This window comes from Eupeodes corollae, chromosome 3, assembly GCF_945859685.1.
Source record: "Eupeodes corollae chromosome 3, idEupCoro1.1, whole genome shotgun sequence".
Classification (NCBI taxonomy): Eukaryota; Metazoa; Arthropoda; class Insecta; order Diptera; family Syrphidae; genus Eupeodes; species Eupeodes corollae.
This window is the reverse complement of record NC_079149.1, coordinates 60,682,064-60,701,084: the sequence shown is the minus strand read 5'-3', so window position 1 is coordinate 60,701,084 and position 19,021 is coordinate 60,682,064. Positions and strand designations below refer to the sequence as shown.

Sequence of the window (19,021 nt, the reverse complement as noted above, 5' to 3'; positions counted from 1 at the left end):
CTTATAACGAGCTGTTAATCGGACTCCCCTTCCTTGGATTTATACTAAGGATCTTGCCCTCCAGGATAGGGGATGTGCCGTCGGGGTGACTTCCTGACCACGTAAAAAATAACAAGCCTCGGATACGGACGGATTTACTGTTGACAACCCACGCAAACGAAATAAGGACAACGAATTTCGGATCTGTACGTTCAATGTTAGGTACCTTAACAGACCATGTGCAGCCAAACAATTTGGGGAAGCCCTTAACTGCTGGAAAGTAGATAATACCGCTATCGAAGAAGTGTGATGGGATAGACCGCGCAAACGCAAATTAAACTGCGATGCGACTGCGACGTACACTACGGCGTCTGTTACTGAGAACAAAGACAGCGGTTATTTGGATGTGAGAAAAGTCTTCAGTTGCAACAATGTGATCGAGAGCATCATGACAATCCGCATCAAGGCAAAATTTGCCAACATAAGCCTAATATGCGCGCATGCCATAACAGAATAGAAACATGAAGACACCAAAGACATATTCTTCAAGCTCTTGGACAAGACTTATGAGTAGTTCCCTGGCTATGAGATTAAAATTATCTTAGAAGATGTTAACCCCAAGCTAAGAAGAGAAGACATCTTTGATGGCACAGCATGCACGATGCCAACTCCGACAACGGATTCAGGCTGATCGATTTCGCTGCGGGGCGAGACTTTTAGGTAGCTGGTACGCAGTTTACACATCTTGATTGATCTCCTGATCAATCAACGGTCAACCAGATTGACCATTGGCCATTGCAACCGACGCACGGCACTTCTCCAATATACGGGATGTCCGAACTTTCCGAGGGGCCAACATTGACTCGGACCACTACCTCTCGTTGTAGCCAAGGTACGGCTACGGATATCCCGGTTCAAGCCAAAACAAGAATGTTAAAACGTCGTTCCACAGAAGGACCAGAGCTGCTTGCGAGCTCTACGAGCAGAGGAGGAGAGAGGACCACCGGTTGCTTAGGTGGAAAAAAAGAGAGCATTAGAAGCGCGCGACAACAGGAATGAAGTTCGTAAAAAGGTATAAAAAGCCTCCCAAGAGTATCAGCTACTAACCGAAGCCTATAATGACGATCAGGAGAACATCGTATTAGAACCACAGTCTATGTTGAGAATACGGAAAGACCACTTCTCCAAATTATATAACGGCGATGACGAACTGAATTCGGCTGTAAGGGAGATAAAATCACTCAACCTAGGCGACGCAGATCAACAATTCCGCCTACCCGACCTCTTCATATGTCTAAGACGGTAAAAACAATTGTGTTGACACTATTTGTGTGACTTTACAAATTTTGGATAAAAAAAATTCCAAAGCAAACTCTAAACAATAAATAAATTTATTTTGATTTGAAAATGAAAGTTAAATAATAATTCAAATTAAAATGACTCTTAGTTTTTTATAATTAAACAATAAGACAAGTTGAAAAACCTGTTCCTGTTATTTACAATGAGTAATTTTTAGTATCATATGGACAGTAAAGTTCCTTGAGTTTTATAGCAAGGCTGAATTGATCTATATACAATTGTTTAAAAAAAATACGTATACGTCGGACCACCGTTGCAAAAATTGGTTAGTTTATTAACTATATTAATGTTGGAACCTAGATTTATCGACTCTTAAAAATAATAAGGTGCCATTTCCCATTTTATAGCTCAACTACGCCCCTGAAGTCAAGTGACGTTTTGCATGAATTTTAATATTTTAAAATTCGGAATCTCGGACTTTTGGATTTTTATAATTTTTACTGAATGTTGAAAACAATATTTTTTATAAGATAAAATAAGTTTGAAGCCATAACATCAAGATTTTAAAAATATATTTTTTTTATAGTTGATGGGGTTATTAATACCCTTAAAATGTATAAAGTTTAAACACAGTGCGAGCATTAGGAAAATAGGAAGGATGAAAGAGGAGATACCGATGCACATTGGTATTCAAGTTTGGAATGTTAAAATGATAGTTAAAAACAGAGTTGAATAAAGCATTCCACATTCTCGATATGACGCCAAAAAAAGAATCTCTATACTTGACACTACGTCTGAAACTGAGCTCAATGGTAAGCTGATGAGCATTCCTAGAAGTACGAATATTACGACTAAATTTTTTGAGGTGAGGAGTGTAACTGGCTAATTCGACAGAACACTGTTTATAAAAATATCGATAGAATAACGAAAGGCATGATGCGGTCCAAAGTATTTAAACTTGTTTTAGGGTCACCTGCTCGAGTTTTAAACGAATGATGGCTTTGTAATTTAGAGCCAGATCGGAAGGGGTAAACAATTTCTTGCATTTTTGGCAATACCGAATATGTGATCATTCCATAAGAGGTGATCTGTGATACACATACCGAGTACTGAAAGCTGATTAGTTTACTGGATGAAAGTGCCACTCATAGATAGCGGCATCGGGGGTGATTTACGCTTTAACGACAGGAGACAGAATTAAATTTTTGAAGCATTAAATTATACACGGTTTATAATACCCCATTGGAAAATGCTGTCCAGATCAGAATTTAATAAGCTTATCATACGCTGCCGTTGAAGTTCCACATCCGAAGGACAAGGATGTCAATCTAGAAACGAATATGAAAAGCTGAGAGTACTGTCGTCAGCGAAACAATTTAATAGATCGTTTATGAAAATAAGAAAGAGAGTCGGAGATAAAACCGAGCCCTGGTTGTCACCATCATTTATTTTATGAATTTCAGGCTTGGAAACATCCAACACAACTTCTATTGAACGGTTTGAAAGGTAATTTCTAATTCAACGAAGAAGAGATTCATCAGCACCAAAAGCAAGCATTTTCAATGAGAGAGCTTGGTGCCAAACTCTATCAAATGCCATTGAAATATCAAGTAATAATCTTACTTTCTCCAAAACGATGTAAAGATTTGTTCTTGTGTTTGGTGAGATTAACCGTGAGATCACCAGTTTACCTATTGCTACAAAAGCCATACTGCCGGTCATTAAGAAGCTGGAAAAGTTCTCTTGCAACTGCTCGAGTGCGAAGGAATATTCTTCCCATAGAATTATTTACGCTCTCAAGAACAGGAGGATTTATGACACTTTCCGGTAGCGTTGAATTAACAGCAAACTGTGCAAACTGAGGATGACGTGGTGTTTTACAAATGACTAGACATTTTAGTACCTTTGGGACATTGTAGTATTTTTTGCCTTTATTTCTGATTATGCTCAAATTTGGTTCCTCGAATATGACCATTACAGGTCTTTCTAGATTGTTTGATTATTATTTATTATTCCGATTTTCCTCAGTCAAGTTGGCTTTACAACAACGGAAACTTACATCTCTGAACCCAATAACCTTTTTACGGCTCGAATCAAACCATGAGTTCACTTTGGGTTTGATAGATCTTACCATTCGTGATAAAATTTCTTATTCCACAGAGAATTAAATTTGTAACCATATTTGCGCTTGAATCCACGTCACTATCGAGGAAGAATTCCTAAAAAAAATCATTAAGGCCGTCCCAGTTGGCTTTCTCATATTGCCAAACGGTTCTCATATTAGTATTTTTTTAATTGGTTTTTCATACATGAGAATTTCACAAATACGATCCAATTTTCTGCTGTGCCTAGAGGCGGTAGTATACTGATTGTATATTTATTTGAGTCGAAATTCAATTTCTACCAACTTTGAGTAATGTTTTTTTAGGTTTTTATTTTGTATAAAAAATATTGTCAATTTGATTTTTCTCAAAATCTTACCAGATAATGAAAAAGTTTATCGTTGCACAAAATTGTTTTGGGGATGAAATAATTTCTTATTCGTAAAATTTTCGAGGTGAAACATTTTTTTACAGATTTTTTTTGGTTTCTAAGAAACCGTTATTTGGATTTTTTTTCCAAAAATATACTGGTTTGGTATTACGTTACAATATATAATATAAAGTTTACTTCAAGTGTCTAGCAACATTTGGTCGTGAGATATTTAGGGTTGACCAAAATGTTCACCCGTTTTTTAAACTGCTATGCATTATTATCTGTATAACAAAAATTGTTTGAAGACGATAATATTCTGGTTCTTGAGCTATGGACGACGTACAGACGTACGAAAGTTCGTACACAAGCACGCGCAGACATCTTTCTAAAAATCTTTTATTTCTACTCTAGGGACCTTGAAACGTCGAGAAATGTCAAAAACTTAAAATAGCTTTGTTGTTTTTTGAATTAAAAAAAAGGTTAGAACTAGTGTTCGGAAAAACAATTTTTTAAATATATGAAGTAAAAAAGACCTCTGATTTAGCGATTCCCATCTTCATGTCACTTTATACAATTCGCAAAAAACTCCTTCAGTTCCAGTCGTCTTAATAAACTTAAATTTCAACAAACGTAGCTATATTCACCCCGTTGAGGTTGCTTGGAATTGTTGTCCTGAATACATTCATAAATGCTACCTGTTAAAAAAACAAACAATAGTATTTTATGCACTAGATAGTTAAAAAAAATATCTAAAATCAACATCAACCCTCACTCTGAATTGAAAAAAAAGAGAACTCAATGAATATTTAGAAATAAAATTAACAATTCAAATATAAAAGAATTCTTTTAAAATCCTTTTTTTTTTATGATGAATTAATGCATATTGCTTCCAAGTGCCTGAGAGTCCTACGAGCAGCTCAAATACGTATACATCTTGTTTGATTGTGAAAACAAAATTCTCTCTTACTACTACAACAAACGACAAGGCACAATTAAAAAAGTTTTATTTACATCCTTAAGTTATTTCTCGTTCTTCCCTAAGGGTCGCTCTTTTAAGTATAAAACACTTGACACTGTTCACAATTCCTGAAATTCCCATTATTTGCTGATGCTGCTTTGCTCAGATCTCAGAAGATGATGTTAGAACATTCCTCTATGGATTCCCGCCTTCTCAGCCAACAACTTTGACGACGACGCTCGAAGAGTTAATCATAGAGCTGCAGTAGTGGGGGATGAGAAATTCTTTAAAATGATGAGTATGAAAATGAAAGAAGGGAGGGTAATCTTTTCCGTCAAACAACACAACGAAACGGCACAAATTGTGTTGCAAAATTATAATACCAGACAAAGTGTAGAATGTGGTGTTGAATACTTAACCCTATTTTCGTCTTAAATTTAACTCAAATGGAGGCTGAATTTGTGTGTTTTAAGAAAAATAAAATAAGTAAAATTGAATATAATTACCAACTGCAGTCAGCAGTTGCTGCAAGGATTAAATTATGAGTGGTATTGTTGGGTGTGTGAGGTGTTGCATTTTGAAATTTAATGAGATTGAGTTGTGAAGGAGATTTTCACTTGATATAAGTTTGGAAAGTTGAGGGGAACTTATTTTCAAGAAGGATTAAATATGCAGCCATTTTGAACTTGAAAAAAGTGTATAAATATAATTTTTAGTAAATTCTTCCACTCGTTGTGCGTTTTAAGATATGGGTTGCATTTTTGGTCCTACTTTTTCTTCATATTTTGTTAAATGGTATGTGTTTCCAAAAACCAAAACAGTTGCAAGAACTTATATTTTATTTCAAAACAGAACATTATTTTAAACTATAAATGTCTTTCTCGGAATATTAAAATATCCCTGAAGTACAATGGTAAACTGTGGCGTATACTTGCTTTTTTTAATTTTTCATTTTATTAACTTCTCATTTAGATACATACTGTTATAAATGGTAATGTTACTAAAATGGATAACTTCGAGAAAAATCCAGTTTGTTTTCTATACACTGCTAATCCCGCTATGCTAAATTATAGGTCAGCTATTAATCACTTGAAATTCTCTCAGCTTAAAAGTTAATTAAATAATTTGATTGTTTCCCTTTTAAAAGTGGTTGGTATTTTGCTATCCATTGCTTAATCAATAATGACTTATCAGGAGTGATTAAAACACTTCAAATAACCTGCACTAACCGCATATTCAACAGCTTCCAATACCCCATCAGGAAGGACTAGTACGGATATCTTGAAGTGAATTTTACCCTTGCGCTATCACTCATTCTGTTGTCCGTCTGTAATTACACTAATTGATTTATTAATTATATTGTGACGTACATACCTGCCTTCAAACTTAAGATGATATTATTTCATTTTGTTAAGTGAGCCGGAAATGAAATTGATTTTAATTATGTAAACAGACTTAAAATTTAAATAGTCGTCCATTATTAATTTGAATTATACAAAAATATTCTGAGTATTTAACTATGCATTGTCCTTGTTAAATATGGCGTTATTTATAACATCAATTTGAAATATTTTGAGTCACAATTATTAAGGACAGTTTCTTAATGAGCATGAAGGAAGAAGAGAGCTGTTTGTATAGAGACGTACTTATGCATAAAATGAAAATTTTAAACAGTAAATGAATTATATAATTTATGGTATTTCAATACAGTTTTCTCAAGTATTTAAGTATTTAAGAACAGGTTTGACTTTTAAGAATATTTTGGTCAATTTGTTCTTGTATGTTTTCGGGGTATTTACTTCGATTAAAAACTATAATACCAATACCCTTACAGTAACAGTAAGGACAAATTTACTAATTAAAGTAAATCTGAATTCGATTCAAAGGCAGTTTAAAAATCTCACGAATTTTAAATAGTAACACAATATTTGTATTTATTTTTTTTTCAGGACCATTTCAAAACTTAATTGCAACAAAAAAAAACTATACACAAAATCTTATGAATTTTCTACGTTTTATACAAAAGATAAAAAATATAAATAATAAAAGGGATTATTTTTAACGAACAAAAATCACCAAAATTAAATATTTAGATAAACAAACCATATTTTTAACTATTTTCTTTCAAATATCAAACAAACATAAAACAAAAATAAAATTTTTGTTTCTTAAATGGATTAACCAAAAAAAAAGGAATTACCGCGGACCAAACGGACATTTTCCGAATATAGTAACTCTATTCTTGATTATTTTAAAAACCGTCGGTTTTTCTACAATATACACAATAAAACCTAAATTTTATATTTTGTATATACAATTTATAAACAAACAAAAAAACTTATATTTATTTTAATCTGTGTACATAAAAATTGAGGAAAACAATGGTAAAGCTTTAAAAACTGTGTCAATGTCAATTATTATTGAAATGAAATAAAAATATTACTAACATTCGAGTTAGAAAAAATTGTATAAAATAAATAAAATAGTTTTTAGGCAAATCTATATTTAATTATTTAAGTGAAAAGTGAATATTTTCACAGACTCTACATTACGTAAGAAAAATAAAACCCTAATTAAAAATTAATAACTCAGAAACAAATAAAATAAACGAAAGCAGGTAAATATTCTTCGATGGACTAAACTTATTAATTTAACGAAAAAAGAAAAAAATTATAAACGAATACATAAAAACACAACAAACACATATTATATATTCTTTCTAAATTTTTAATTTTTTTACCAGCTGTTTCTCGTTCGTGTGTCGTCAAAAGCTAAATTCTAAAATAATTTAATATAATAAAAATGTCATAACATTCGTATATACATATATATCTAAATATATTTAGTATAACTTTTTAAAGAAAGAAAAATAATTCCTATAAATTATTATTATGTCTATATATCTACTACCTAAATGTTTATTTCAACTAAAGTATTAAAAATTAATAAATTCAATCTAATTGTAAGCTGTGAAAAACAATGTTCCACAATGGTGAAAGGTGGAGTGCACATCATTTGTAACAAATATTAATATTTATATATTTCAACAAGATTTATACAAATTGTTTTTATTTTGTTTTTTTGTTGGTGTATGATTTTAATTTGCTTTGGCATTAAAAATGCCCGTCTATGTAGTAAGCAACAATGTTTCTGGAAGGACACGCACAGCCTCTTCTTCTATAGCTGATTGGTTTTTATTTGTAAGTGTTTTTCTAAAATTTATCATCAGATCGTAAAATATGCACTCATCATTTTTCTGCATGGCTTTTTATTTTGTTTGTTAATAATTGTTGTTAGTTAAATTTTGTGCACGCTTATTTATTCATATTGAATTTTAATTTTTTTTTAAATTTTTGTATTTTTTGAAGGTTGTTTTAGCTTGGAATTAATTTTAATATTCTTCCGTTGCATTTTTTATAAATTTAAAAATTCCAAGATTCCAAATTAAAGTTATTTTCCATGGATATCAATAAACACAAAAAAAAATAAAAATCCAACTGATTTACAACAAACAACCATTTCTGTGTGCGAGTTATGTCAGGAATTCAAATTAAGGCTGAATCCGAAGAGTTTAATTTTGACTGAGCACTTTTCATGACAAGAATTACTCTTGGAAGATTTTTCAATTCCTCGCAAGAGACAGTACCCTTGAAAAAAAAACTTTTGTTGACAGAGGCAGGTATTAAACCCAAGATCTCTACCACGACAGTGCTTATTATCATTTCATGTGTATTCAGAAGAAATATTCTGTTTGAAGTTTGTGTCATAGAAATCTCCAGTTCAATACTTCGTTCTCAGAGCACAAAGATATTAGATGGGTTTGAAATTAAATTAGACTGAGCTTAATTTAATTGACAAGTATTTTGAAACAAGAGACTTAATCCACCAAACGCTATTCACTTTGCAAAACAAATAATATCCTGCAAAGTTAAGCTCAAAGTGTTTTAAGAAATTTGCAAAGTAGAAAGCTTTTCAATTTTTCACTAATATAAAAACCAATTAATTCCAATTCTACGAAAGTTGTAAATCTTTTATTGTGTCTAACAATCAAATAAGCATTACAAAAATTGGTGCATCATTATATTTTATGGTATTGCAACACATCTAGCTACTTACAAAAGCAAATTTTTATTGGACAAAATTTGTTGAGTCTAGTTCTTCACAATTTTGTACCCAGAAAATGGTAGTTGTGAAAAATTCATGAATGATAATATTCCAATTTCGCTGAACTACTCTGCAAACGGTTGCTTTGCTTATTCCGTACATAGATGCAACACCGTGATATTGGGTTCCATTCCCAGCTCAATGTTGTGTATGGAAAAGTTGTTGCAAGGGACTTAAGCACATACAGTAATCCCCACTTAGTTGCACCTCCCTTAATTGAACATCCCGCTTAATTTACTGAACAAATTGGCTTCGAAAATTTCCCGGTCCAACAAACCGTATAAAAAGCTTTGCTTTTTATACGGTTTGTTGGACCCCGCTTATTTGAATTACTCGCTTAATTGATCTTAAAAAAATGCAGCAGAAAAATTAATACGTGGGCATTTTTCGGATAATTGGATGGACACAAAATTGATTGTGATTGGAAAAATCAAAACGCCAAGGTGTTTTAAAAAAAAGTTGTGCCTTTGCAATATTTCTCCAACAAAAAGGCATGGAAGACCCAACATTTATGGGCCCATATTTTATATAAATTTGACAAAGAAATGGTAAAGCAGACAGACAAAAAATTCTTTTTGTCGACAATGCTGCCTGTCATAAGAAGTTGGACAATTTAAATATAAACGTGCAGTTTGTACCCAGAAATAGAATGTCCATAATTCATTCCCTTGACCAAGGCATTATTCATAGTTTCAAAGCTTACTACTTACTACTTACTGTGATTTTTTGAAAGCTTTAAGAGTTATAAAAACACATACAATTCAGAAAAATTATTATTATTATTATTTAATGTTTGGAAATTATTTCATGCAAATGTTGATCTTGGCTATGTTTCAAATGATCTATCCGCTTAGTCCAATTTTGGAATACTCTTTCCACCATTTTGGCCAGTATCTCACGAATAAATGCTTCAATGTTGTCTTCTAATGCGTCAATTTAAGCGGGCTTGTCTGTATTAATCGACATTAGCTTAAACATAGCCACAAAAACAATAGTCTTAATGCGTTAAAACGCACGATCTAGGTGGCCAATTCACCGGTCCCTAACTTGCCTCTTAATAAGTCCATTGTTGCGCGTGCCGTGTGGCATATGGCAACGTCTTGTTGAAACCACATGTCATGCAAGTCAAGCTCTTGCAGTTGACACTGAAATGTTTATAGAATTAATATCTAGAATGAATATTTTATTTTTTAGTTGACCTCCTCGTGCTTTTATACGGGTTTCGCTTAATTGAGAAGATATGTCAATTAAGCGGGATTTCGCTAGTTGAACCACCCGGATAATTAACCGAAAATTCTGACAAAATTTATATCCCAGTCAATTCTTAGTTCAACTACTCTTTGGCCACTATTTTTTAACTTCTCAAAAGAAACAATAAATAAAAACTTCATGTTCCTTGGTAGATTCGTCAAAGTAAATAAAAGCCTATGTACATTGTCTTGTTAACTATTATTTACGTCTTTATTTTCAAAACAGTTCATACAAGTGTGTATAATGTTTTGACAACTGTTTCGAACAAAAGATTTTTTGCAAATACAAATTTCTGTTTGCATCTTATTAAAAAGGTCTAAATAAAATTTGCAAAAATAATTTTTTGGTGAAAGAAAAAGAAAAAATATTTTGCAATAAAACCTTTCACTTTTCAGAAAAGACATTTTAATTCGCAAAGTAAAAGTGCAGAGCTTCAAAGCGAAAAGTGTTTGGTGAAACAGGGATAAGATTTGTATATTAAGAGATATTTGAGCTAGAAGTTGAATGAAGACGAAAACGAGTTTTTTGAAAACCAAATTTAAAACTTTCGGTATAACTTACAGTAATACTATATTGATACAAAAAAAAAAACAGGTAACACACAATCTCTAAGGTAGTACAACAATAGGTTTATCATATTCTCTAAAGTAAAATAAACCTTATAAGTACTAGGAAACTATATTTCTTAGACCATTTTTTATAGCTGAAATCTCTAAAAACAGTATTGACATATTCGCTTTATGATATCAACATTTTATTTATAAGCTGATATATTATACTTATCATTCTTTTACTGATTATCTTGTTTTACAAAGAAACTTTTTTAAATGATAGTTCGTTATAAACTGTTTTTATTGCTTATTCCAAATATTTCAGAGTATTGCAGCCTATTTTATAATATAATTTGTCCTTCTTGGGTTCAAGATCCACAGAAAAATAGATCATTTAATTTATTTCCCATTATCGTTATCAAGTATTTGTTTTTTATTTAAAAAAATAAAATTTGTCTGTTAATCTAAATGTGATATTTCCTTAAAACAAATACCTTACAAAAAACTTGCTTAAATTATAATCAACGTGAAAATTGTTATCCTTATTAAAACAATAAATAGTGACCGTAAAAACAAAAAACTACTACTTACTTACTTACAGTGGTTGAAATTTAGAAGAGGATTCCAAATCAACATGAAACTCGTTACAACTTAAATGAACAATGAGCTCAGAAACCCTTGGTTATCTTCTGTGTCGAGGATTGCGGTACACCCTGTATAATTTATAAATATATAAATTGACGAAGGTAGCTCAGTATTTCGATGGCTGGCTCAGAAAAAAATAAAAAAACAATTAATATTTTATTAGTCAAAACTTGTTGATTAATTTGTTTATTACTTTCTTTCGACTTCTTTGGCTATAGAAATCTCTTTAAGGTTTCTTCTTCCGCTCCATCGGACTTGAATTGGAAATTATACAATATCTATATCCATATCTGTCAAATTAAGTCTTAACTTACAAAGGAAATATATCTAATGCTTTGCTATTGTCTCTGTTTCTATGATCTTTAAATGAACAGTATATAATCATTTAGACCTTCCTTAACCACTAGAAATTAGCTAAATTAGATTATGTAGATATACAATGAGTTTCGAGTTTATAAGAACTTTATTGGTCCAATATCGTATCAAGCTTAATGGTTTGCTCAATAAAGTTCACCATATTCAAAATACCCACACCTACCATTTCATTCAAAATTTAGTATCCTTCTTGATGGACATACTCATACAAACATAAATCTTTAAATATGTACTTCTGATGTATTATATCCTTCTCAATATTATTTCTTCTCCTATAAACCTAAACCCAAACTCTAACGCAAACAATAAAGCCACAAAATGGTTAATTCTGTGGAAAATATCTTAATCGGAATTTGAAGCCAAAAGACGTCATAACCAAAGCCATTTTGCCAATTCCATTCGGTTCAATTCACCCTCTTATGCTATAGCTATGTTTAGATATTACGAAATATACAAAAGTTTCTCTTGCAAGTATCTATCTTTCTAATAGACACTCCTTCGACGAAGCCTTATGTCTAGGGAGTGTGTAAGGAGAAGATGATGAAGATCCATAAAATCAGATTAACTTCAAAACAAATACAAATATACCCGTAGAAGTAGATACAAATATATATTCTACTGAAACACGAATGAAAATATATAAATATACAAAATAGATTTGATAAGAAAAAATCAAAATAGAAAATGAAAATAAAAGAACAAAAGTCAAGTAAAAGATTGGACAAGAAGCAGATAAACTTTTTTGTGAAAATAAATGAAAAAGGAAGTAGAAATATTATTATCTTCGTGGTTTTACAAAATGCCATTAGCAATGGTTGAAGTTCCTTTTTCTGAGAATTTTGAACTTTCATTAGATTTTGGTTCAAACTATTAACTATTAACTATTAACTATTATCAGTAACTTGAAAGACCGCTTAATTTCTGTGAACCAAGTTTTAAATGGAGCACTTTTTTTAACTTACCTATCTTATAAAGCTGTTTAAGAAAATGTCATTAATAAATAACTATTGCTATTGGTCAATTAATAAAGAAAAACAGAGGCAGTAATGTTTCCCACACTGGTAGCACGCGGTAGCACGCGGCTGTCGATTTGTGTAGAACTTCACAAAAATAATAATAACAATATTTTGCCTGCGACAAAAAAATGTGAGTCCATAATTATTGTCTTCGTTCTCATAAATAATACTTGAGTCGAAATCCGTTAAAAGTTAAAAGGTTTTTACAGTTTTTTGTTGTTCATATGTTTTGAAAAAAAAAATGTCAATTAAAAATTTCGACAAAGTTAAGCAAAAGTTAGCAACAATATTAGGCACATGATAGAATAAGTTTTGTGTTGTGTTAAGAACGTTATCAGTTTAATTATTCTAAAAAATTATATTTTTTGCAGTTTATGAAATAGTTATATTTCAAAATCTATTTTTGTTAACGGGATTTTTAGTCGTTAACCAATTTTTACAATTTTAGTAGTATTTCTTAAAAGTGTTTATTTTTTATATAAACAGGTATAAATTGAATGAATGAAATTAATTTGAAAAAAATATCTATTCTATTATTCACGAGATATCGAGAACCGAACATAAATTTTTACCAAATTTGCGTAATATTTTTTGTAGATTTTACCGAATTTTAGTAATGTTTAGTTTAGGTTTTAAGTTTTTTTTTTTAAACTGTCAATTCGAATTTGAATGTTGAAAACAATATTTCTCATATGATCAAATTAGTTTAAAGCCAATATCTGAAAGTTTTGAAAAGATATTTGAGTCGAATCAACAATTTTTACCAGCTTTTATACATTTTTTGTATGTTTTTATTTTTTTTTGTAAAAAGAACTGTCAATTCGATTTTTCAAAAAATTTGACTAGATGTTAAAAACGTCATTCTCCGTAACATAAAGTTGTTTTGGAGACAAAATCATGTTTAGTTCGTAAAATTTTCGAGGTGACAAATTTGTATGTCAGTTTTTTTCTATAAATCAATTAATTGGATTTTTTTCCAAAAATATACTGGTTTGGTATCATATACTTTTTAAAATTAATTTAAATCCATAGCGGTTTTGATTCGTGAGATATTTAGATCTGACTGAAATTGTCACCTTTTTTTTAACTGCTTTTGTAAAAGAAAACACCCATGCAATTTTTTTAGAGCTTTTTCTGCGTCATTATCTGAACAATAAAATTTATTTGAAGTCCACATCTCTTCTCATTCTTGAGCTATGGACGACGAAAAAAATGCCACGAACGTACGTAAATGTCAAAATGTTCAATTCAACAAATCGGACATATTAAAATACTTCCTATGGGAAGTTAAAAAACGCTTTATCAGTTTAAAAAAAAATAACAAACATAAAGGTTTTTTTTTGAGAAATCAAAACGCGTTTAAATTTTTGAAAACAAACATTTTTGCGGGTCCATTTTTAAGTTCTAAAATACATGTGACACTTCGACCACATCATACATATTACTAGCTTTAATTTAAGTGATATTACTTAAGGTTAGTGAGCATTGATCTTTATCTTAAAACTGCAACAGATAGCTTAATTCTCAAAGTTCTTTTGAACAAAGAAAACTTGTTTGGTCTTTTATAAAATGTTTTGAAGGCTTTCAACAGAATCTAATTGATAGTAAAATAAAAACCTAAAACAAAAAATACTAAAAAGTTTTTTTTTACAAAAATCAGTGTCTAACCAAAAATACAACTTCTACTTAAATTTTGTATTGCATGTTTTTTCAATTCTTATTTTGTATTTCATTTGAAAATTTTTAAGGTCACAAATGAAAAGTTTTAAGTTCTGGTCGCATTCCAGGCTATTTTTTTTTATAAAATTGATTGTTTTAATTTTACTTACCTAAGGTGGCTCTATTTATTTATTTATTTCATCAATTAGAGATCTTAACATCTACAATTAGATTACAAAAGGTAATCTTACCTAAGGTGGCTCTACAGTCCAGGGTGGACCTGGACCTCAACCAACATGCGTCTCCAGCCAGCTCGGTCCTAGCTAGCTAGCTGTCTGCAGTTTCGCACGCCAAGTAGGTTGAAGTCTTCACCCACCTGCGTGCGTCACCTGATTCATGGATTAGATTCGAAGACCAGCCGGGCTGGAGCGTTGATGTCCATTCGGTCAACATGGCCTAGCCATATAGATGGTGATTTTAGATGCTCGAGAGAGGACTTTACTTTTCAATTGTGTTCTAAGTCCAACTAAGCAGCGGTATGCAAGAGTTATTCTTCGTTTGATTTCAGCGCTATGTTTATATCGATACCTAGGTAGACAAAGTCTTCAACTACCCCAAAGTTATAGCTGGGCATACTTGGTCTTGGCCTCATTGCCCACTAAACCCATTTTCATCGCTTCCATCACAATGCTCAAAAACGCTCCACTGACACCAGGCTTTGATCTTTCAATTATGTCAATACCATCGGCATGTCCGAGTAATTGGAAGGACCTTTGAAAGATTGTGCCTCTATTATTGACGGTTGAGTTTTGCACAGTTCTTTCCAGAATGATATTGAAGAAGTCGCATGGCAGTGCATCGCCTTGTCGTCATTCTGCACAAACGTATACGTTTGACAGGGATGCCAAAACTAGACATTGCTCGGTAAAGCTTTTTCCTATAGATGCTGTCATAAGCGGCTTTAAAATCGATAAAGAGATGCTGGGTATCAATTTGAAGTTCATGAGTTTTTTCTAAGAACTGCCGTAGTGTGGTCGATAGTGGACTTTCCTGGTCTGAAGCCACACTGATAAGGACCTATCAGGTTGTTGACGAACGGCTTCAGACTTTCACATAATACAATGTGCAATGTTATAGAGACTGATACCTCTGTATTTGGCGCAATTTAGAGGGTCTCCTTTTTTATCTAACGGGCAAACTATGCTGAGATTCCACTCATCGGGCATGCTTTCTGCCGACCATATTTTGCAGATGAGTTGGTGCATGCTCCCTAACAAGTCATCGCCTGCTACTTTGAATAGTTCGGCAACGATGCCGTCAGCTCCAGCAGCTTTATTTGACTTCACTTCGTCTAGGTCGGGTAGGCGGAATTGTTGATCTGTGTCGACTAGGTTGAGTGGTTCTATCTCCCTTACACCGGAATTCGGATCGTCATCGACATTAAATAATTTGGAGAAATGGTCTTTTCATATTCTCAAAATACTCAAATACAAAATACTGTGGTTCTACTACGAAGTTCTCTTGATCGTCTTTACAGCATTCAGTTTGTGGCTGGTACCCTTTTAAGGTTTTATTTACCTTTTTGGTAAAGTTTACGAACCTCATTCCTGTTGTGACATACCTCTTACTCCTCGATCGCTCTCTTTTTTTCCATATAAGAAGCCGTTGTTCCTCTTTCCTCCTCTGCTCGTAGAGCTCGCGAGCAGCTCTTGTTCTCCTGTTCAGCTCCTTTTTGTGTGCCTGTTGTTTCGCTTCGTGCGCTTGCCGGTATTCGTCGTCAACCTCATTCGCTGTGGTAGCCGTGTGAAACCTACTACTTCAGAGGCAGCATATCTGATGGCTGCAAAGCAAAAGTTGGACATGAAATCAAGGTTTGCACAAAAATTATTTATTATTACTAATTATATATTATTTAGCATCCTTTACCTACACAACCCACTTTACGAAAGAAATCACAGATAATTTAAGCCTTTCTACTTAAACAGCAATTTCTTTTGCACCCTTTTAATTTATTAAAAAAAAGTTGTATGTGTTAACATTTATTTATATAAACAAAATCAATCCAATGGACTTCTTTAGCTATTAAGGGTATAAAGCCAATTAAAATTTGTAACACATTTTTCTACTGACCTTTTTATGTTTTGAAAAAAAAAATAAACAATAAAATGATATCTTTTTCAACTTTGTCTGGCTACCAATTCAAAAATATAAAATATTATTTCGATTTATTCATCTTTTATTATTTTCCTTTTTAAATGGAATTTGCACAAAAATCCATCATGAATAAAGTATAGGACCTACCTACCTTAAATATAACAGATTTTCGATTTAACTTTCACTTCGACGAAGCCACAAAACGCACAATTCACATTCCATGATGGCAACATCGAATGATTTTGGTTTTTATATATTTTTTATTTCAACATGGCAAGGATTATGTGTGCTCTATAAAATCACAGTAGAACGGAATTAAAAACAACAACAAAAACAATTCGGATGCGGGATATCTCGAGGGTAAAACACGAAAATAAAGTCAAACCTCATTGGATTTTCTCGGTGTTCGGCGTAAGCATAGCTACGTACATACAATTCGAACAGTATGGTCTAAAGGGATAGCTGTGGGCTAAGCTAAAGCTGAAATTTGTGTATGCTTGGCAGCTTCTGCCCGTTTCCGGATTGGATTATAGCTAGGCTACAATGCCTAAAAAGTATAGTACTAACTAAAGAGTGCGTCAACAGTTCACTTGGCTTGAGTATTTTTATTCTTCAGGGTCTGTGTAAAAAGGGGCTGTGCTATTTTCTAAACAAAAGTCAATTTTACCTTAAACAATCTTTTTTACAAAACATTAACTTATCAAATACTTAACTGTCATTTCAATGAACTTATTTCATCTAATGCAGTCTTTTGTTATATGAAACAAATTTTGTGACCAATACATACCCCTTTAACACGGAAGTCATGAAAATACTATGAGTACAAAAATATTACGAGCACACTTTTTTTTATGGACAATCCGAATGCTTTGGTTTTTATTATGCGGACAGCCAAAGGACATTTGGGAATGTTTGTTTTCTTTTTCTCTTTATTTCGAACAGCTCTGTGGGAATAGTTATAGACAAAGCTTACTCTCTGACGAATTAAATTTATACAGATTGAGAGGAGCTATAAAAGTTATACGAAAAACCCTGGACAAGAATAGATATGTATATTCACAAATGTGTATGGGCTCTTCTGTTGGGTATATAAGAATTATGTGCACTCGGGTTGTAAAAAAGGCTCTCAAGTTGTAAAACCACAAGCTAAAAAGTCCTTCAGTCAAAAAGTAAAAAAGAGTTTCCGGAAATGTCAGGCTAAAACAAATATTTGTTAGGTTTGTAAGTAAAAAGTATTTTTTTTATTTAGTGAGGAAAAAATCGAATACCTATCCCTATCCTATACTAGGTACATGCAAGTCCATAATGACAAAACAAAAATAAAAGTCTATAGCAAACACTCCTGAATGGGGGAAAATGTAAAAGTCATGTTTGTTTTTTTCTATACAAAAAATATCATTGCCCAACCCAATGTTTCTACAAAACATCACAAATGGTTCTATTGCGGTTAGTAAAACCAATATGAATTATGTATTAAGTTTTGTTTTTATATTTTGTATAGGTAGCTTAGGTACTTATAGACACATTTGTTAAGAGCTTTTTTCACCATAAGTTTCTTGCAACAAAAATAAGCTCTATTATTGGGATGGAGAAGTTTTACTACTTTCATTTACAAAATATAAAATACAAACTTTTATTCAAAACATACTTAAGACTTAATGTTTAAAGTACCTTCTTTTGTTGTTTAGTTGGAATTTTCGAAAGGTTTGTTTTTTTTTTAAATAGAAAGACAAAGAAATTAAAATCGTGGCTGATGAGATTTAAAACGTGCTTTGGTCTAATGGCAGAAATTGTGAAAATTAATATTCTCCCACAATCAAAAAACCATCTTATTTCTTAAAGTATGCAAAAGCAGATGAATGAATTATGTATTTGAAAATTCTACGTTTTAAACTTTAAAATTATGAAAAATAAAGTCTCATACCTGAAAAAGAAATCCATTCTTAATATAAAAGATTTAATAATTACAACCAAGACTTGAAGTTAAGTTTTGTTGATTTTAAATTTTAAAAAGCAATCCACATTGATAAGATCCCGTCTGTGCCCGTCACTCTTTGTTTTTTTTTAAACTTGAACAAAATATCAAAAAAGAGATTTTGTGTAGAATAAAAAAAATGTCAAGTCATGTTATGACGGATTTATATTGACAAAATAAGCTTTTCGAGAGCCATTCAAGAAAAAAATCAGGTCTTTGATTTGTATCTCGTCGAAAAGTACATCAAGATCATTAAGGAATGCTCTTCAAAAGCTTACCATTCTAGATCCGCATAATCACTGTTTCCCTATCATGTTGGTCTTCGCAGATATGCAGTGAGTATTGTGGGGATACCAAGACTTTCTGTATGTTCTCCTATCGGCCAATGTCCTTTACATATTGCAGTAACAACGGCTATATTATGTCTGGGCCTGCATAAAAGCACTACAGAACGGGTTTTGTTATAGGTAAGACATGTCTTTCTGGATATGGTACATTCCGTTACACTATCCTACCTGCA

At 31.9% G+C, this 19,021-nt stretch overlaps 1 protein-coding gene across 27 annotated transcripts in view; it reads left to right on the top strand.

Annotated features, from left to right (window-relative positions):
* Positions 1-6,713: 6,713 nt before the first annotated feature.
* LOC129950363 (potassium channel subfamily T member 2) overlaps positions 6,714-19,021 on the top strand; it is a 216,593-nt gene continuing 204,285 nt past the window's right edge. For 9 of the 27 annotated variants that reach the window (XM_056062307.1, XM_056062299.1, XM_056062290.1 and 6 more), the window contains exons 1-2: positions 6,720-7,328; positions 7,455-7,911. In XM_056062307.1, the coding sequence (XP_055918282.1) occupies positions 7,831-7,911 (81 nt within the window). In that variant the 5' untranslated portion in view covers positions 6,720-7,328; positions 7,455-7,830. Of the gene's footprint in view, positions 7,329-7,350; positions 7,912-19,021 lie in introns of those variants that run through there. The other 18 variants (XM_056062281.1, XM_056062291.1, XM_056062301.1 and 15 more) reach the window with 6 other exon arrangements.